General features: G+C 38.2%; 1 protein-coding gene across 9 annotated transcripts in view; it reads left to right on the forward strand.

Annotated features, from left to right (window-relative positions):
• The window catches only part of FTO (FTO alpha-ketoglutarate dependent dioxygenase), a 404,215-nt gene that overhangs the window by 181,135 nt on the left and 207,002 nt on the right, over positions 1 to 16,078 (forward strand). For all 9 annotated transcript variants that reach the window (XM_009430806.5, XM_024349837.3, XM_510968.7 and 6 more), the window contains exon 7: positions 2,455 to 2,574. In XM_009430806.5, coding sequence (XP_009429081.2) covers positions 2,455 to 2,574 — 120 coding nt within the window. The remainder of the gene's footprint in view (positions 1 to 2,454; positions 2,575 to 16,078) is intronic.

The raw sequence follows: 16,078 nt of genomic DNA on the forward strand, positions 1-16,078 counted from the left end.
ATCTTTTAAACCTTTCCAACTCTTTCTAACATAGGGCTTGATGTTTTGCTAACAGGCTCTTTCCATAGTGTGAACAAATTTTATGTGAAATCCATCAAAAAGAACTCATTTTTTTCTTGAAGTAAATATGTTGTTAAACCAGTATCTTCACAGAAGTTGAACCACACTTGTATTAATTCTTCTTTCAAAGTACTCAAGGTTACATCTGTTAACCACTGTCTTTTAATAGCACAGGTAAGTTTTAGCAACTGTTGTTTTAATATTGTCTACATTCCTTTTTTGTTTTGTTTTGTTTTGTTTAAACAACTTTAACTGAAATCAGTCCTACATAGCAAACAAACATTTAGTTAATGTAAACTAAAACCTTTTCATACAACTTGGTATTCTCAGGTTACTTATTTGAGCCATTTTCACCATCGTTAAATCTTCACAAGTTGCTTTTGTTTGCCTCATGAAAGTTCAATATGGATAAACACACAAAAAAATTCTTTGCGGTAACAGGTGAAGATTATAATAGCTCCATGTCTATATATGGAACATGATCACCTTAGCAAAGCCAGACAATCCAGCCTGAAGCTGTGGTGGCTCCACATTTCTTTAGCGGGCAGTGGTAAAAAGAGTATTTAAGATCGGTAGCATTATACCTTGATTTTCAAGTTGATGAATGATAGAAGACTTAGAAAATGGATAGAAAACAATTTTATATATTTCCATAGGTTAACTCAGCCTCTCATCTAAATATGTTGGGATTATTTTAGTTGCAAGGGGCAAAACATTCAACCTGAACTAGCTTAAGTAAGAACAGCTTCAGGAATAGTTCGATCAAGGGTCAGTTGATGTCATCAGGGTGTGGTTTTTGTCTTTTCGTCTTGCAGCTACCCCTACTATGTTGGCTCCATTCTTCCCATTGCTGGCAAAATAGCTGCAGAGTCTTCTTCCTGTAGTTTCTGATAGTCTTGAGACTCATTCTGATGGGACATATTCCTGTTCCTCTCAATCCTAGTTCTGTGACTAGATAGTGTAGTGGGCTGATTGGCTTAGACCTGGGTTGCATATTCCACCCCTGGCATTGGAGCTGGAGCCTCCTCAGACCACATGGGCTGTTTGGGGAAGGGATGGGTGGGATTTGTCTGGAATAGGAGGACTGCCAAGGTGGCAAACAGTGGAAGTTTACCATAGTAGATTCATCGGAAGGAAAGTCAAGTTACTTGAGTATTTCTGATTTGAAAATCTGAAATTTGAGGTGCTCCAATATTCAAAGCTTTTTGAGCATAAACATGATGCTCAAAGGAGATGTTTATTGGAGCATTTCAGATTTTGGATTTGAAATGCTCGGCCAATAAGTATATAACACAAATATTCTAAAATCAGAAATACTTTTGGTCTCAAGCATTTCAGATAAGAGATATTCAACTTGTACTAATATGATTGCTACTCTTGTTTTTAACCTATTGTCACCTGCCCTGAGTTGACAAGTGACAATTTGAATGGCTTTGTCGGTTTAATGTATGCCTCCATAATTAGTTTTATATATATAGGTTAAGATTATCACCAGCTCCTCCTGGCCCATGGGTAAGTTATTTTAATTTATTGTAATTTAGGAAACTTATAATTAATATTTCCTAATATATATTGGTGTTTTGCTTTTAATACCAGCCTTAAATAAAGACATTTAATAAAAACGTATTCAGCTTATGCCTTTCCCATCAAACATAGTACAGCCTGCTTTATAATTAGGATCTCAGTATTTGTTGTTGATTGACTTATAGTTTCCTCACATCTGACTAATAAATGTGATTGAAAACCCCTCTCTGGCGTGAGCTGGGTTGTGTAAGAGAATTTCAGCTTTTTAATGTTTTATTTTATTTTATTTTGACACAGAGACTCTTGCTCTGTTGCCCAGGCTGGAATGCAGTGGCACAATTATAGCTCACTGCAGCCTCAAACTCCTAGGCTCAGGGAATCCTCTTGCCTCAGCCTCCCAAGCAGCCAGGACGACCAGCACACACCACTGCCAATTTATTTTTAAAAATAAAAATAAATTGGCCAATTTATTAGTAGCTTGGCCAATTTATTTTTAATTGTTTTATTTGTAGCTTGGCCAATTTATTTTTAATTGTTTTGTAGAGACAGCATCTTGCAATGTTGCCCAGGCTGGGCTTAAACTCCTGGCCTCAAGAGATCCTCACGTCTCAGCCTGCCAAACTATTAGGATTGTAGGCATGAACCAACACGTCTGGCCAGACCTCAGTTTTAAGACTACTCTTTTCTTAGCTTTGCAGATATGCTCTGGAGATGCCAGCTTACACTGGGAACTGGTTAGGCTGACCTTTCTCACCTTTTCTCATCCTATGGCCATCAAGTTACTGGAGGAGAATTAAGAGACGAAGTCATTGTCCTCGCTTGTCTATCACAAGGGTATTAAAACCACCATCTTCTCTTTATGGTCCACAGGTCGAGTTTGAGTGGCTGAGGCAGTTTTGGTTTCAAGGCAATCGATACAGAAAGTGCACTGACTGGTGGTGTCAACCCATGGCTCAACTGGAAGCACTGTGGAAGAAGATGGAGGGTGTGGTAAGTCCATCAGACCTGGGACCGTGTTTTCTGGGCTGCTGTGTTATACAAATCCTCCACTGCCTCATTTGCTTAGGCAAATGTAGATTTAATAATTCCTAATTATCAAGTTAGATTCTTCTTGGTAAGGTGATGGGTATAGCCAGGATTTTGTCAGTACAACCTCAGTTTAGTTCAATAGGCATTTATTGAGTATTTTCTCTTCATAGGGCATGTGCTGGACATATACTATGAAGTGGTGATAAGAGGATAACAATTCGAAAATAATATTTAACATTCATTTGCATTTTTATATGCATCAGGTGCTACTCTGTTTTCTCAGTATTAACTTTAAAAATTTTTACAGCAATGCTAAGAGGTATAGAAACTTTTCCAGGCCTTAATTTGTGGATGTGAAAACTGAGGGGCAGGGAAATGAAGGGCCTCCCCCAGGGTCACTGAGTAAGTGGCACAGCAAGGTGGAAACCCAGGCAGGCTGGCTTCACAGCTTATGTTCTCAACCACTATGACCCAACAGTTGAACAAGGAGAGGGGCACGAATATCACCAGGTATGACATTAACTCAATTGAAATCTGGTGATAGATGTGAAACGTTAAAAGAAAATCATAGTTCCAGAGGAGGGAGTATTACATTGAGACCACTTGAGCCGCCTGGGATGGTGGTGAAATGGCAGATGTGGTTTTTGGGGCCCTCGGATGCTGAGGAGTATGATGGGATGGGGGATCTGGGGAAGAACATTAGAATCCAGAAACTAAAAACAAGGCCAGAAGTCAGGTGTGACCAGAGCAAGTAGTGCAGATGATGTGGGAGGAAATGTAGCTGGAAGGCAGGTTGAAGCCACATGGAGGTCTTGCATTAAGTCTTAATTTAAATAATAGTAATAATAATAATAATAGCAAACACTTACATAATACTTATTAAGTACCAGACATTATTCTAGGTGTTTTCTATAAAACCTCTTTAACTTTTATGAGAACCCACAACATAGGTGTAATATATTCCCCATTTTTCTAACGAGGAGACCAAAACACAAAGGGTTTGTGTAACTTCCTCAAGGTCACCCAGCTAATAGGTGAGGGAGCTGGAATTTGAACTCTAGAAGGCTGCCTCTGGGGTCCTTGCCCTTCACCACCTCACTGTTCTGCCTTCAAACAATTGGATTTGGAATGTAGTAGAAAAGTGGTAAAAGCCTGCAAACTCTGGAGATAGTACCTCTGCACAGAATTTGAAATGTACTGCAAACAATGAACTAATCTGCAAAAATGGATAGCTATTGCTAATCCCTATTTTATTTTTTTAAAGCCATTTTATTGGGGTATGATTGCCCTACAAAAAGCTGTATGTATTTAATGTGTACAACCTGAGTTTAGAGATACATGTACGTTCATGAAACCATCACAGCAGTCTATACCATAAACCTATCCATCACCTCCAAAAGTTTTCTTCTGTCTTATTTATTATAATTATTATTATTGTGATAAGAACACTTAACATAGGATCTACCCTAATTCCTACTTTATAATAATGAAAATGTCAAGTCACAACTTTGAAGGCCCCAGTTTAAAAGTCTGGATCAGAATCCAAAAGTCCTTGCTTTCCAGACATCTCAAATCTTTAAATCATACCTTTTCATGGATATACGTCTGGGGAAGGAATGTTATAATCCTTTTAATGTATTAATAGTATCACAAAAATTGATTTCTCCAAAGACCTGAATCGATGCAAAACTGAGCATTGTGAAACTGAATTGGAGTTAATGAAAAGTCTGTGCCTAAATCTCCTTAGTCAGTTCTGTTCCTAAACTAAGCCTGTTATGAGTACTCTCCATTTTTATGGGCTGCTTATATAAAGGCAGCTTCAGTTTCAGGGCAACATTTTTTCCCCCTACTGTGTAATTCTGATTTTGTCCATTTACATATGAGTTAGAACCTCTTAACTTGATGAACCTTAGCTCTAAGACATCAGCTTGACTTTGAAGTCGTAATTTGACAACTCTGTGAATTAGAGTTGAAGAGCAAATAAGAAAGGAGCTCTTATTGATTTTTTCTTTTTGTTTTTGAGACGGAGTCTTGCTCTGTTGCCCAGGCTGGAGTGCAATGGCGTGATCTCAGCTCACTGCAACCTCCGCCTCCCGAGTTCAAGTGATTCTCCTGCCTCAGCCTCCCTAGTAGCTGGGATAACAGGGGCCCGCCACCATCCCTGGCTAATTTTTGTATTTTTTAGTAGAGACAGGGTTTCACCATGTTGGCCAGGCTGGTCTCCAACTCCTGACCTCAGGTGATCCACCTGCCTCAGCCTCCCAGAGTGTTGGGATTACAGGCGTGAACCACCATGCCCAGGCCTTGATTTTGTTTTTTAAAAACCAAATTAAAAAAAAAATTGTTTTTGTTCAAGAGCTTTATTTTTATTTTTATTTTTTAAGTAAAATCTGGCCCAGCATGGTGGCTAATGCCTGTCTTCTCAGCACTTTGGGAGGCCAAGTTGGGAGGATTGCTTGAACCCAGGAGTTTGAGACTAGCCTGGGCAACATAGTGAGACTTTGTCTCTACTAAATTAAAAAAAAATTATCTATGTGTGGTGGTGCATGTCTATGGTCTGAGCTACTTGGGAAGCTGAGGTGGGAGGATCATTGGAGCCTAGGAGTTCAAGGCTACAGTGAGCTGTGATCGCGTTACTGCACTCTAGCCTGGGTGACAGAGTGAGACCTTGTCTCACGTACACACACACACAAATAAAAAATAAAATATTTGGTATTGTGAGCTTACAAGTGATATGCATTATGAATTCATTTAAGGAATTTAGTTATATCTATGTAAATTTGTGTATAAATAATTTGAAGGTGGTGGCACATGCGTTAAGAGGAAATATCCTTTTTTTGTCGCTCTTGTATAAAAAATACTAAAAGGAAAAGCAATTCTGTGAACTCTCTGGCACTGGTTTCCCAGCAGTTGGCGTGTGATTTCTAAGTGTTCTGAGGGAGATCAGTGGCCTCAGTGTCTCTCCTCAGCATGCCTTGGGATGATCTTTATCAGCAGAGTGAAGATTTAGGTCCAGATAAAAGGGATGTTTCTTCCAAATTAAATGTAAGCATTGCTTCAAGCCTTTTACAGTGACTTTTTACAAATTCATAGTGATTTCTTTTTTCTATTGGAAAAGACAGAACAGAATAATTGTTGGATGAGTCTACGGTTCTGTGGTTCTGTTCGTTTAGTACCATCTGGTATTTGTATACTCGGGTGGAATTGGCAGTGGCTGGTTAGATTTCTACTTGGTACCAGCCCACCTCATATTTTCTCAGTTGCAAGCAGTAGGGGGCAATGTTGAGCTACCAGATTGAGGCCCCAAGATGTTAGCCTTTCAGGAAAACGCATACAAAAATACCATTAACTGTCAAGAATTATCCCTGTTGCTTCAAGTTAGCTGTAATCTCCAAGATTCCATAACACAGGATATCAGTTGTGGGCTAACAAATTCAACAGCAATTTAACATAAAAAGTACAGTGTTTGGTGCACATTTGGATTCTATAGCATTAGACTAATCCAAATGGAATTTCTGAGTGTCCTCACTTTGCTTCCAGGGACTATCTTACTCAAAATTATTATCATTTTAGACAAATGATTCTTTTTTATCTTTATACTTTTTTTTGAATTGTAAAATCGTGTGTGTTGTGGAAGGATTTCTTTAAATCAATGCATTTTGTCTGTTCTGCAAAATAACATCGATCTCTTTTGCTGAGAAAATAAAAAACCTCAGGGAATATGTGCATTACTTTTCCCCTTTTGCTTATGAGTAAAGCAACCTTTATCGGCCCTCGTACCAGGGAAGAGACTTGCGCTGTGATTTCTGTCTTTGTGCTCTTTTTTCACTTTGTGGTTGGAAGGTGTAGTCTCAGGAAGGATATAGAAGAATGGAAAATGAGCTTTGAAATCGCTTTTCTTCCATTAATGGTAATTGCTTCACATGTCATAACCAGTCACATATTTCAAAAAGTTTAGTCAGCTGTCTCTAAAACTCCCCCATCCTCCACTTCCCATTTCCTGTCCCAGAAAACACCATTTTTATCACACTGTTTATTCTTGCCATTTTTTCTCCCAGCGGATAGTTTTACTCCATCCATGCTCTTGTGATGTAAATGTTAAACCTTATATTTGAATGACATTCTGATAAAATATCACATTTTCCCTGAATATTACCTCATGAATTTATGAGCCATTAAGCCCAAAGCAACATAACCCTTTCTTATAACCCAGGAATTTAGTCTGGCCTTTCCCCTCCTCTTTGCTCCCTATTGAGGATGGCATTATAACACTATAATACTATTCAAATATTTGTTTTTTATTTTAATTTTTTTAAAACCCGATGCACTTCCTACCCCCACCGCCCCTGCCATCCAAGATGATTGTATTATGAGAAGACTCTTCAGGATAAGAGAGAGTTACCATTTGAAAGAAACTGTACAACTGCTTTGCTTTCTGGGTAAAGAGAAATATGAAAAGCTGAAGTCTCCTGTGAGGTGGGCAAGTCTTGCTGTAGCTAGAGATTCAATGGATAGGCCATTCGTCTCTCAGGGTCTGGTATCGCTCTTTGCAAAACTGACATTTATTTTACCTATAAAAATGTTTTAACACTATCAAATTCACAGTGATACAGAAAAGAATGCTAGGTGCGAAATTGTCTAAATTGATGACATTTATTCATTTCCTATTGACCTTAAAAAAAAAAAAAAGGTCAATTTGGTATAATCCAATGGAAATATTCGACAATCGTTTCCAGAGTAAACATTTTCGAAAGTAGTGATGATTTCGATACTGGAGAGAAATTCTTCTTGCTGTTTTCCTTGGTTTTTTCTTTTAGAATAAAAAGTAGATCCTGATGGTTTTGAATGTTTTGAATTGCATTTCCTGTTCTGACAATTCCTTGTGCTGTTATAGCAATGCATTTATATGGCAGTTGGCCTTAATAACCTTTATTGACTTTAGTGGGTAGGAGCCAAGACTGGATTATTTTAATGTATCCGTTTTGAAACAGTGTAAAACACAACATATAATTATGTTAGGTAAGCTGTAGGCTACATTTAATTCTATCCATTTATGTTAAAATTTGGCACAGGAGAGCAGAGACGTGGAAAATGAGTAGGTGTTTTATTTAATAATGTAACCAGTTTCTTGTTGTTAAAGTTTTAAGAGAGAAATGTACTTAAGAAGGTAAAGGTTGTCCCTGACAAGTTAGTTATAATAGTTTAATTTTAAGATGAGTCATGCCTTTTCCCCTGCTATTTTGGCCTATGTAAATCATCTGGGAAGGCCCTTGCCAGGAGCCTGCCCATGGCTGTGTGGATGAGTCTTCCTCAGCATAGGTTACACTTCATGTAGTTTACACAGTCATAGGGAATGACTGAGCCGAGCAGTAGTTTGTTTATTTTTGGAGAGATTAATGAAGTTCTCATCACAGTGCTTTAGATTAAATTCTTTAAAACTGAATATAGGAACAAGGCTGCTTTTTCATTTACTGAAATTTTTACTGAGTATACTGGTATTTGCTATTGTATTATAGTTCAATTAGCTAAGTTTATTTTAAACTTCCTTCTAGGATTGAAGATTTTTGGGGATGTGCAGAAGAAAGTGATGTAAATATAAATATGGAATTTTTTTGTTTGCATTAATGGGAAAGTCACCAATTTTTGTGTGTGTGTGTGTGTGTATAATTTTTTCACCCTTCTTTTCAGTGGTAATGTGCACATTAAGTTACATCAGCCAACATAATCCAGTCTCCCATTTTTCAGGGTTAGCATTTCTGATTTAAGAGCAGAGTATATTATAGTAATTTAGGATCAGATGTGAGATGTCTAGTGGTTTTAAATTAAAATGTAAATTCTCTTTTTTGACTGGGGCAGTGCTGAGTGACTCAAGATAAGCACAGATTAGAGGTGGATAAAGAGTCATAAGCATCCAAAAATTCAGTTTCTGAAACTGGTGTGCAGACACTGAGTTTTAGGACCTTTACGTTTAGCTTTGAAAATTTGGAGAAACGAAAAAGTCACTTGCAGCTGGAGCAGCTTAAAATCTTTGGTTTAAATCTTTGGTTTTTGGTTATCTTAAAGGTGTTCAGGGAAGCTCCGTTCTTTCCATTCTCCTTCCTACCCACTCACTCCAATTCCCCACCCACTCCAATTCCCCACAGCTATATTGTTCTATTAAAAGTAAAACATCTGGGGAGAAATTTTACATGTAATTTAGCAATGAATTTCTTATAAGTTTTTATTCCTTTTTTGATTATCTTATGAATTTCAGAGTTTTCCATTTTTTTCCCTGAGTGTCTGTACCTTTAGTAAGGAATTTTACAAGAAAGTGTTGTGTATCCTGTCTTTTTGGGAAAAAAGAATATACAATTCCAAGAGAATTCAGGCTTAAGCCTCAAAAACACAGTGTGCTTCAAAAGCACAAAGGACTGTGTTTATGATTCTCTTTGAAGTGTTTTTGCAACTGGATAAGGAAAATTTTAGAAACCGTCTGATAGTGTTCAGGGTAAATACTTAAACCCCTTTAGAGAATTTCACACACAGATACTGTGCAGCAGAAAAAAGGGATACTTATGTTTCTTAAAGCTGCTACAGCCTACAGCTTTGTACTTAAAGACAGAGGTGTTGAATAGAATTCTACTGAGGATACATCCAGTGACAATATCTCCAGGAACATCAGAGCAAACCAGTGGGTAGGACTTTCTGTTTTTAACCCTTACATGAGCTGTTTGAGAGTTGAGCTTTATTGGTACCAAGTCCTAGGATGTGCCTGGTACATCTCAGGAATGTTAAGAGGATGGTTCCTAGTGCCTCTGCTCTGCACACAATAGGAACAACACTAAAAATGCTGAAGATGCTGAGACAAAGTGACAGGAGCTAGGAAATTCCAAGTGACAGGCTTGCCATCTCTCTTAACTCTTAGTGTGTGGAGAGAAAAACTGGAGTAAACAGCCAGGGTTTGTGTTTTAACCTCGTTTCTGTAGGATTTGGCTAAATTTTGACAATCTTCGTTAAATATACACACGCACATGTGCACACACACACATACACACATTTCACACATTCTATATGTAAAGAAAAAAAAGATGAATTCTGCTGCTTTAAATAGTTTTAACCACCCTGAAATTCAAATTGATGTAAAGGTGTGAAGATCCTGCTATTTTCCCTGGGGTGCTATTTTAGCCTTGGCTGCTAGAATTCATTTTGGATTGCTTTGACTAGCAGACTATCATAGCATTTCAGATATGAATTAAGAAACCCTGGTGCAAGATTGGAATGTCAGAAATTTCTCTTTTTCCTGGAAAAGATATAACATAAAACAAATTATGTACCTTATTTCATCTAGGGTTTTTTTGTGTGTGTGTGTGGGGAGCATGGTAGAGGGATTAAATTCAGCTCTAGTCTGTTATTTACTTTATTATAATTACCTCTGAAATATCCTAGAAGAATCTCAGTCTAGAAGAATGAAGTAGTGTAAAAAATAATAATAATAATCACCAGACCTACAGATTTGAAAGGAAAACAAGATTTCCAAAGGATGTCGTGCCATTTATTTGGAATATTATAAAGATGTTAGAATCTTTTTCCCCCAAGTTGGTTAATGAATAATCACTAAAACTGTTGCCTTTTGAAGAATATTGTTACCATGATCCAATGAGAAAGTTTGTAAAATATAAAACATACATAAATGCAAGGTATCACCAGTATTGATTTTAAAAGGAAGCGTGGACAGTCTTCAACTGAGGAATCCTTACTTCGAGGCCGGTTGACCGAGTCTTCCTTATTGACAGCATCCCTCTCCTTTCCTAATTTTCCTTCCTCTGGAGCTGGGGTTCAGTCCAGGAGCTAAAGGGACTCACAACAATTTGGAACTCAGCGCTCCTCTTGCAATGCGTCTATCCACTGTGGGTTAAATACTTTGGGAGGCTGGGCTGGGAATCTTTCCATATTGTTCAAAAATGTCTCTATGGAGAAATGTACTCCCAGTGCCAAAAAATGACTTACCAGAGAGCCCCGGGAACACATTAAGTTGGCCCTTCCATGCCTTATGGGTAACATAACCACCATCCTGCTCCCTCCTCATTGACATCTGCAAAATAATGAACCTTTTTTAACCAAAGGGAACTGTGATCTATTTTTTTTCTGTATTCCTGAAAGGATCTCTGTGATTATTTGTAGATGATATTTTTAATAGCATGTTTTCCCTAACAAGTTGAATGTGATTGACATTTTTTTTTGCATTTTCTTTGCATGATCTCAGTCCATCTGGAACCACCTGTGACAGTCTCAATTGTAAATTTTTCCTTCATATGTATAAAAATCTCAGGCAGATCATCTCCTACTTGTTTCTTTTAATACCACTCAATAAATCTCCTACTTGTTTTTGATTGACAAAATTAGCTTTCAACTAAAAATCTGGAGTCTTTGGGCACTATTCACAATTAAATTTTAATGTTTTAGACATATCTGCATAGCCATATCTGCATTGGTTATAAAGACTTAGAGCTGGTGGTAGCTTGAGCATATATAGCCCTCTTATTAAATATTATTAATTGAAATGACAAATTATGAAATATCCAGAATTATGCATCAGATGTTCTTTAACAGATGTTGGGGGATTAAGAGGTTTCAAATTTTACTTGATGACATAAACTTTTCATGCAGTTAGCAGTGACATTTTTTAAAGGATGGGAGTGGTGGCATATACCAATGCTTGTAATGCATTAATATGTTCTTGATACTGAAGTCTCATGTCCTGGATACCTGAACATTGTTTGGGAAGGGTGGACAGTATTCAGCCATCCAGTAATAAATATCTCAAAGGTAACATATCCAAAACCCAAGTTTTGATTTCTGTAGTCCCTAGTGTTTCACAGTTCAGTAATTTGAACTGTCCAGTTGCCCAGACTAAAACCTTGGAGTCTTCTTGATGTATCTCTTGATTTATCAGTGAATCCAGTTAGCTCTACTTTCAAAATGTACTCATGACCTGACTACCCTTCACTACCTCCTGTGCTACCACCTTGGTAAAAACTACCATCGTTTATAAAATAGCCTCTCAACCAGCTTTCCTGCTTCTACTACCCTATGTCCATCCCAGTCAGAATGTTCCTTTGAGATACAAGTCAGGTCATCGTTTCACTCCCCTGTTTCAAACCTACTATCATGTTTAGAAATCCACCTTCCTTGCAATGGCCTAATGCCCTGCAGGATCTGTCCATTCCTCGACCTCCATCAGTGCTCCCCCTCTTTCCCTCCCCTAATGTCTGTCTTACTATGTCTAGAACATGCCCAGCCCACTCTTGCCCAGGATTTTTGCATGTGCCGCTGCCTTTGTCTGGAATGTCTGTCCTTCTGTAATTTACATGACTCTCTCCCTCATTTCATTCAGATCTCTGCTCATGTCACTTTCTTGGAGAGAGTTGCCCTGACCAAGCACTCTCTCATTGTAGCAGGGCCTTTCTCTTTTCTACTGTACTCTTAACACTTTCCACCAACTGCAATTATCCTATATATCCATTTGTTGTCTGCCTCTACCTGAAATAATCTCCATGAGGGCAGCAGGGACTTGGTCTGTTTTAGTCACTCTTATTTCCCCAGCCTCTAGAACAGCATCTACTGCATAGGAGGTACTCGACACATGTTTCTTAAAAGAAAGAGTTCACGTGAGGTCTGTGTTCTAGTCCTGCCTTTTCCTCCCACCCATGTTGATCAGTGTGGCCTTAAATCTTTTTTTGGGACGGTCTTACTCTGTTGCCTAGGCTAGAGTACAGTGGTGTGATCATAGCTCACTGTAGCCTCAAATTCCTGGGCTCAAGTGATTTGCCCACCTCAGCCTCCTGAGTAGCTGGAACTACAAGCCATCATGCCTGACTAATTTATTTTTATTTTTGCAGAGACAGGTTCTTGCTGTGTTGACCAGGCTGGTTTGAACTCCCGGCCTTAAGTCATCCTCTCACCTTGGCCTCACAAAGTGCTGGGATTACAGGTGTGAATAACAGCACCTGGCCAATAAATTCTTTTTAACTTTATACATTTTCCTAAAATATTACCTCTTATTACCTGCTTCACAGGAATATTTTTGGGTTAGTTTTATTCTTAAACAAACATAACTCTCACAATAATACCCCAAAACGTCTTTAACTTCTTTTTAAAAACAAAATAATACTGAGGGCACAGAGAACAGTCTTGTTTTATGCCTCTGGCATTTATAGCTGAGAAGATTGAGCAATCACAGGCAAACAACTTATGCAAATATGGAAAATCTTTTTTTTTTTTTAATGAGAGGATTAAGTAGGTTATTAGTTTCCCAGAGTACCAGTGTTGCTAAAAGTTAGAATCATAGTGTTTTGTCTTATTTGTTATCATCCTTCATATTTTAGATTTCCCTCTTCTGGAAAAACTTAGTAAATTGTCACAAAATTAAATGACTTCTCCAACAAAGCTTGGACTTTCTTGTTACAAATTTTCAAAATTATATAGAGGAAGCAGCATGGACTGGACAGGTTTTGGGCACAGAACTAGGGAAGTCCCTGAGGAGTAAACTGACTTCCTCTAGACAAGCTGAAAACTGATTAAAATATTTATCATCCTTTGGGTGTGCAATAGCTTTTGATGATGGAAGGCATATTAATATTCATCTTTGCTGCTTGTCTACACTTCAGACAGATCCCAGGAAAGGATGTTCAAATGACCAGTTTTCTTTCCTCACCAGGAGTCCTTGAGAAACCAGTACAGCTTGGAACCAAGAAATGCCTTGTGATGTGGATTGAGCTTTTCCTTTGGGGGACGGGAATAGGGGAATACAAACCAGGGGAGACCTTTGGACTGGAAAGCTTTAAAGGATGACTGCTTTCTCACAGGAAGTCTTTTGCTAGAACAAAGGAAAAAGTTTGGTTGTAATTCTATAAGCAGCAGAACTATTATTGCTTATCTGAATACATGAAGCTGACTTCATTCCTTAGGTAAAGTCGGAAGATTGAAGCCTTATAAAAGATTTTGATGTGAATGCCACTGGGGGCTGAAGATTTTTCTTCCTCCCCACCAACCCACCCCACCACTTTGTTGTAGGAGAGAAATCAGTTGTGTTTGTAGCCCATGCTCAGGTCTTCTGACTGGTTCTAGAGTGCCCCATCTCCCTTTTGTCCTGAGACAGAATTCAAATGCATATGGCGTCCACATAGCCTGGCATAAGTAGCACAGGGTGGCCTTCTGAGATTCTCAGGATCCGTCTTTTAATTTTTTTTTCTTTAATGTGAGAAAGAGTCTGGCTTTATTAGTTGAGTTAATTAAGCAGTGTTGTTTTTTGTCTAGGTTGAAATAGCCTTGATTACATTTTTGGATGCAAATAAGACCTCTGAAAGAACTCGATCTTTATATGAGCAGTCTGAAAAATCTGAAAGTTAAATAGAATATTCTCAAAAAAAGGGCAATGTGTTAAGACTCTTGGTTTCCGTCTTTTAAATCTGAAAATTCAGAATCCTCTTCTCTTGCATTTCAGTTTTTATTATTCCACACTACTGAGATATTTTGATGAAAGGTGGCCTTAAACATTGGATAATAATTATATTTGAAATCTATTTTAATATAGTGACATCAGAAGTGCTCTTTCTTCATCCCAGTCATTTAATCATTCATCTGCTCCTTTTTTTTTTTTTTTTGCAGATAAGTGTGAAGTTATACAAAGAGCTAGGACTTATGTCTCCCAGGTTGATAAGGCACAAGGCAGTAAGTAATTCAGAGGAAGAAAAAGGAGAAGAGCAGATTCTGACAGAGGCCTTTGGGAATACGAAGGATTTTGATAGATGGAGATGGGTGGAGAATATTCAAAGATGGCAGAAGCAGGGCCATCGCAGTGGGAAAACACAGACCTGCTCGCAAACTTGATTAGACTGGATGGAGTTTGGTTTGTGTGAGTCCAGCAGCTCGAGATAAGATTAGGAAGATTAGCAAGGACCTTTTTTTCTCTAATGCATTTCTTTGCAAGGTATGACACTTTCACCCCTTAATGACTGGCTTCCCATCAAAGTCATGGGAAGCAAAGTGCTAAACATGTGCAACTAAAAATAAAATGAAAACCGTTTGATTATCTTGCACTTGCAAAGGTTTTACTTTGAAAGCAAGTCAAATTCAATTATTTGCACTACTTTCAAGACCTGTCTGCTTTGTGAGTACAGCAAACAAGCAACACCGTACATTTTTAGAATGAGGATTACAAATGAGATTAGGTAATTTTTCTACCAAGATTCTTTGTTTTTCTCTGATAAATTGAATACCAGCTTAATAATTTTGGACTTTGGTCAGAAGCAGGTCTTCCCATGTATGAACCACTTATGATTCTCTTCCTTGTTAGGAACCGTAAGTGTATTTCATTTGATCTTTTGCTATTAGAGTTGTGGTTTGGAAGAAATGACATCTTCACTGCCTCTTGTCCAGGTGACAGTCTTGTGAACTCAATACTTGCATAAAAATTATTTTGAAATACAGCCAAAGTGTCATTCATGAGCTATTTGATTTGGTTCAGGAGAGTGGATGTGGTCTTCTCTCACTTCCACTGCTGAAATAGAGTGGTTTCTTTCCCACACATACCTCTCCATTCCTTGGCTAACAGTCCCACGTTAGTGATTGTGCACTCTCTGCTGTCTCTATTTGCCATTGCACTTCAGCTTGTCAGTCACACCAATTGAAAGACTGAGTAAATGTTCAGAACGTAAATGGCCGTTGTTCACTCTGGTCTTTCCTACCTTTGCACATAGATTTCTGCTAGACCCTCATGTTTTCCCTCTCTATGTGATGGCTGTTATTTTCCAATGACTGGTTTTATTACTTCTAAGGCACAAGATGTTAATTGTTGAGTGAGTAATAACTCTCAGTTTGTTCTTCAAACGTGGGCTTCTGAAAGATTGCCTTTACTTTGATTCTGCTTAGGAATCTAAGGTCTTGGGGTAAATTTAGAGGCCACTATTCTCCTTAAATGATAGCGACATAGAGAAATGATACTATGGGACTACTGTTTCATTTTACCAAAGAAACTGATGAAAGTCACACCGGAGGGTCATTGCTCCCCTAGAGAACAAATGGGCTTCAGGCTTTTTAGAATGCCTTCTTCTTTGATATCTCATTATTGCTCATAATGCCAGAGAAACAGGTAACGTTGGCATAGTGATATTGGGCATTGCTTAATTTCTTTCAAGGCCTGAAACATTTATCCTCTCTTCTTTATATATTAGGTATTCACCCTAATGGTACTCAAACTGCTAGGCTCTGACAAGCTGAGGTCCAAGTGCCATGGCATTCAGGAATGTCAATGTTGGAAGGGACCTGAGAGGTGATCATCTTCTCTTCCTTTTTGGAATGGAAGGACTCAGAAGGATGTAGGCTTTTCTGGAGAGCATAGAGCCAGATAATATAGAACTCCAGATTTCCCAGTTCCCAGTTCAGTGCTTTCTACCACTCCCTAAATATCCATGGCTGTGCTTGGGAT

The sequence above is a fragment of the Pan troglodytes genome, chromosome 18 (assembly GCF_028858775.2).
Source record: "Pan troglodytes isolate AG18354 chromosome 18, NHGRI_mPanTro3-v2.0_pri, whole genome shotgun sequence".
Lineage (NCBI taxonomy): Eukaryota > Metazoa > Chordata > Mammalia > Primates > Hominidae > Pan > Pan troglodytes.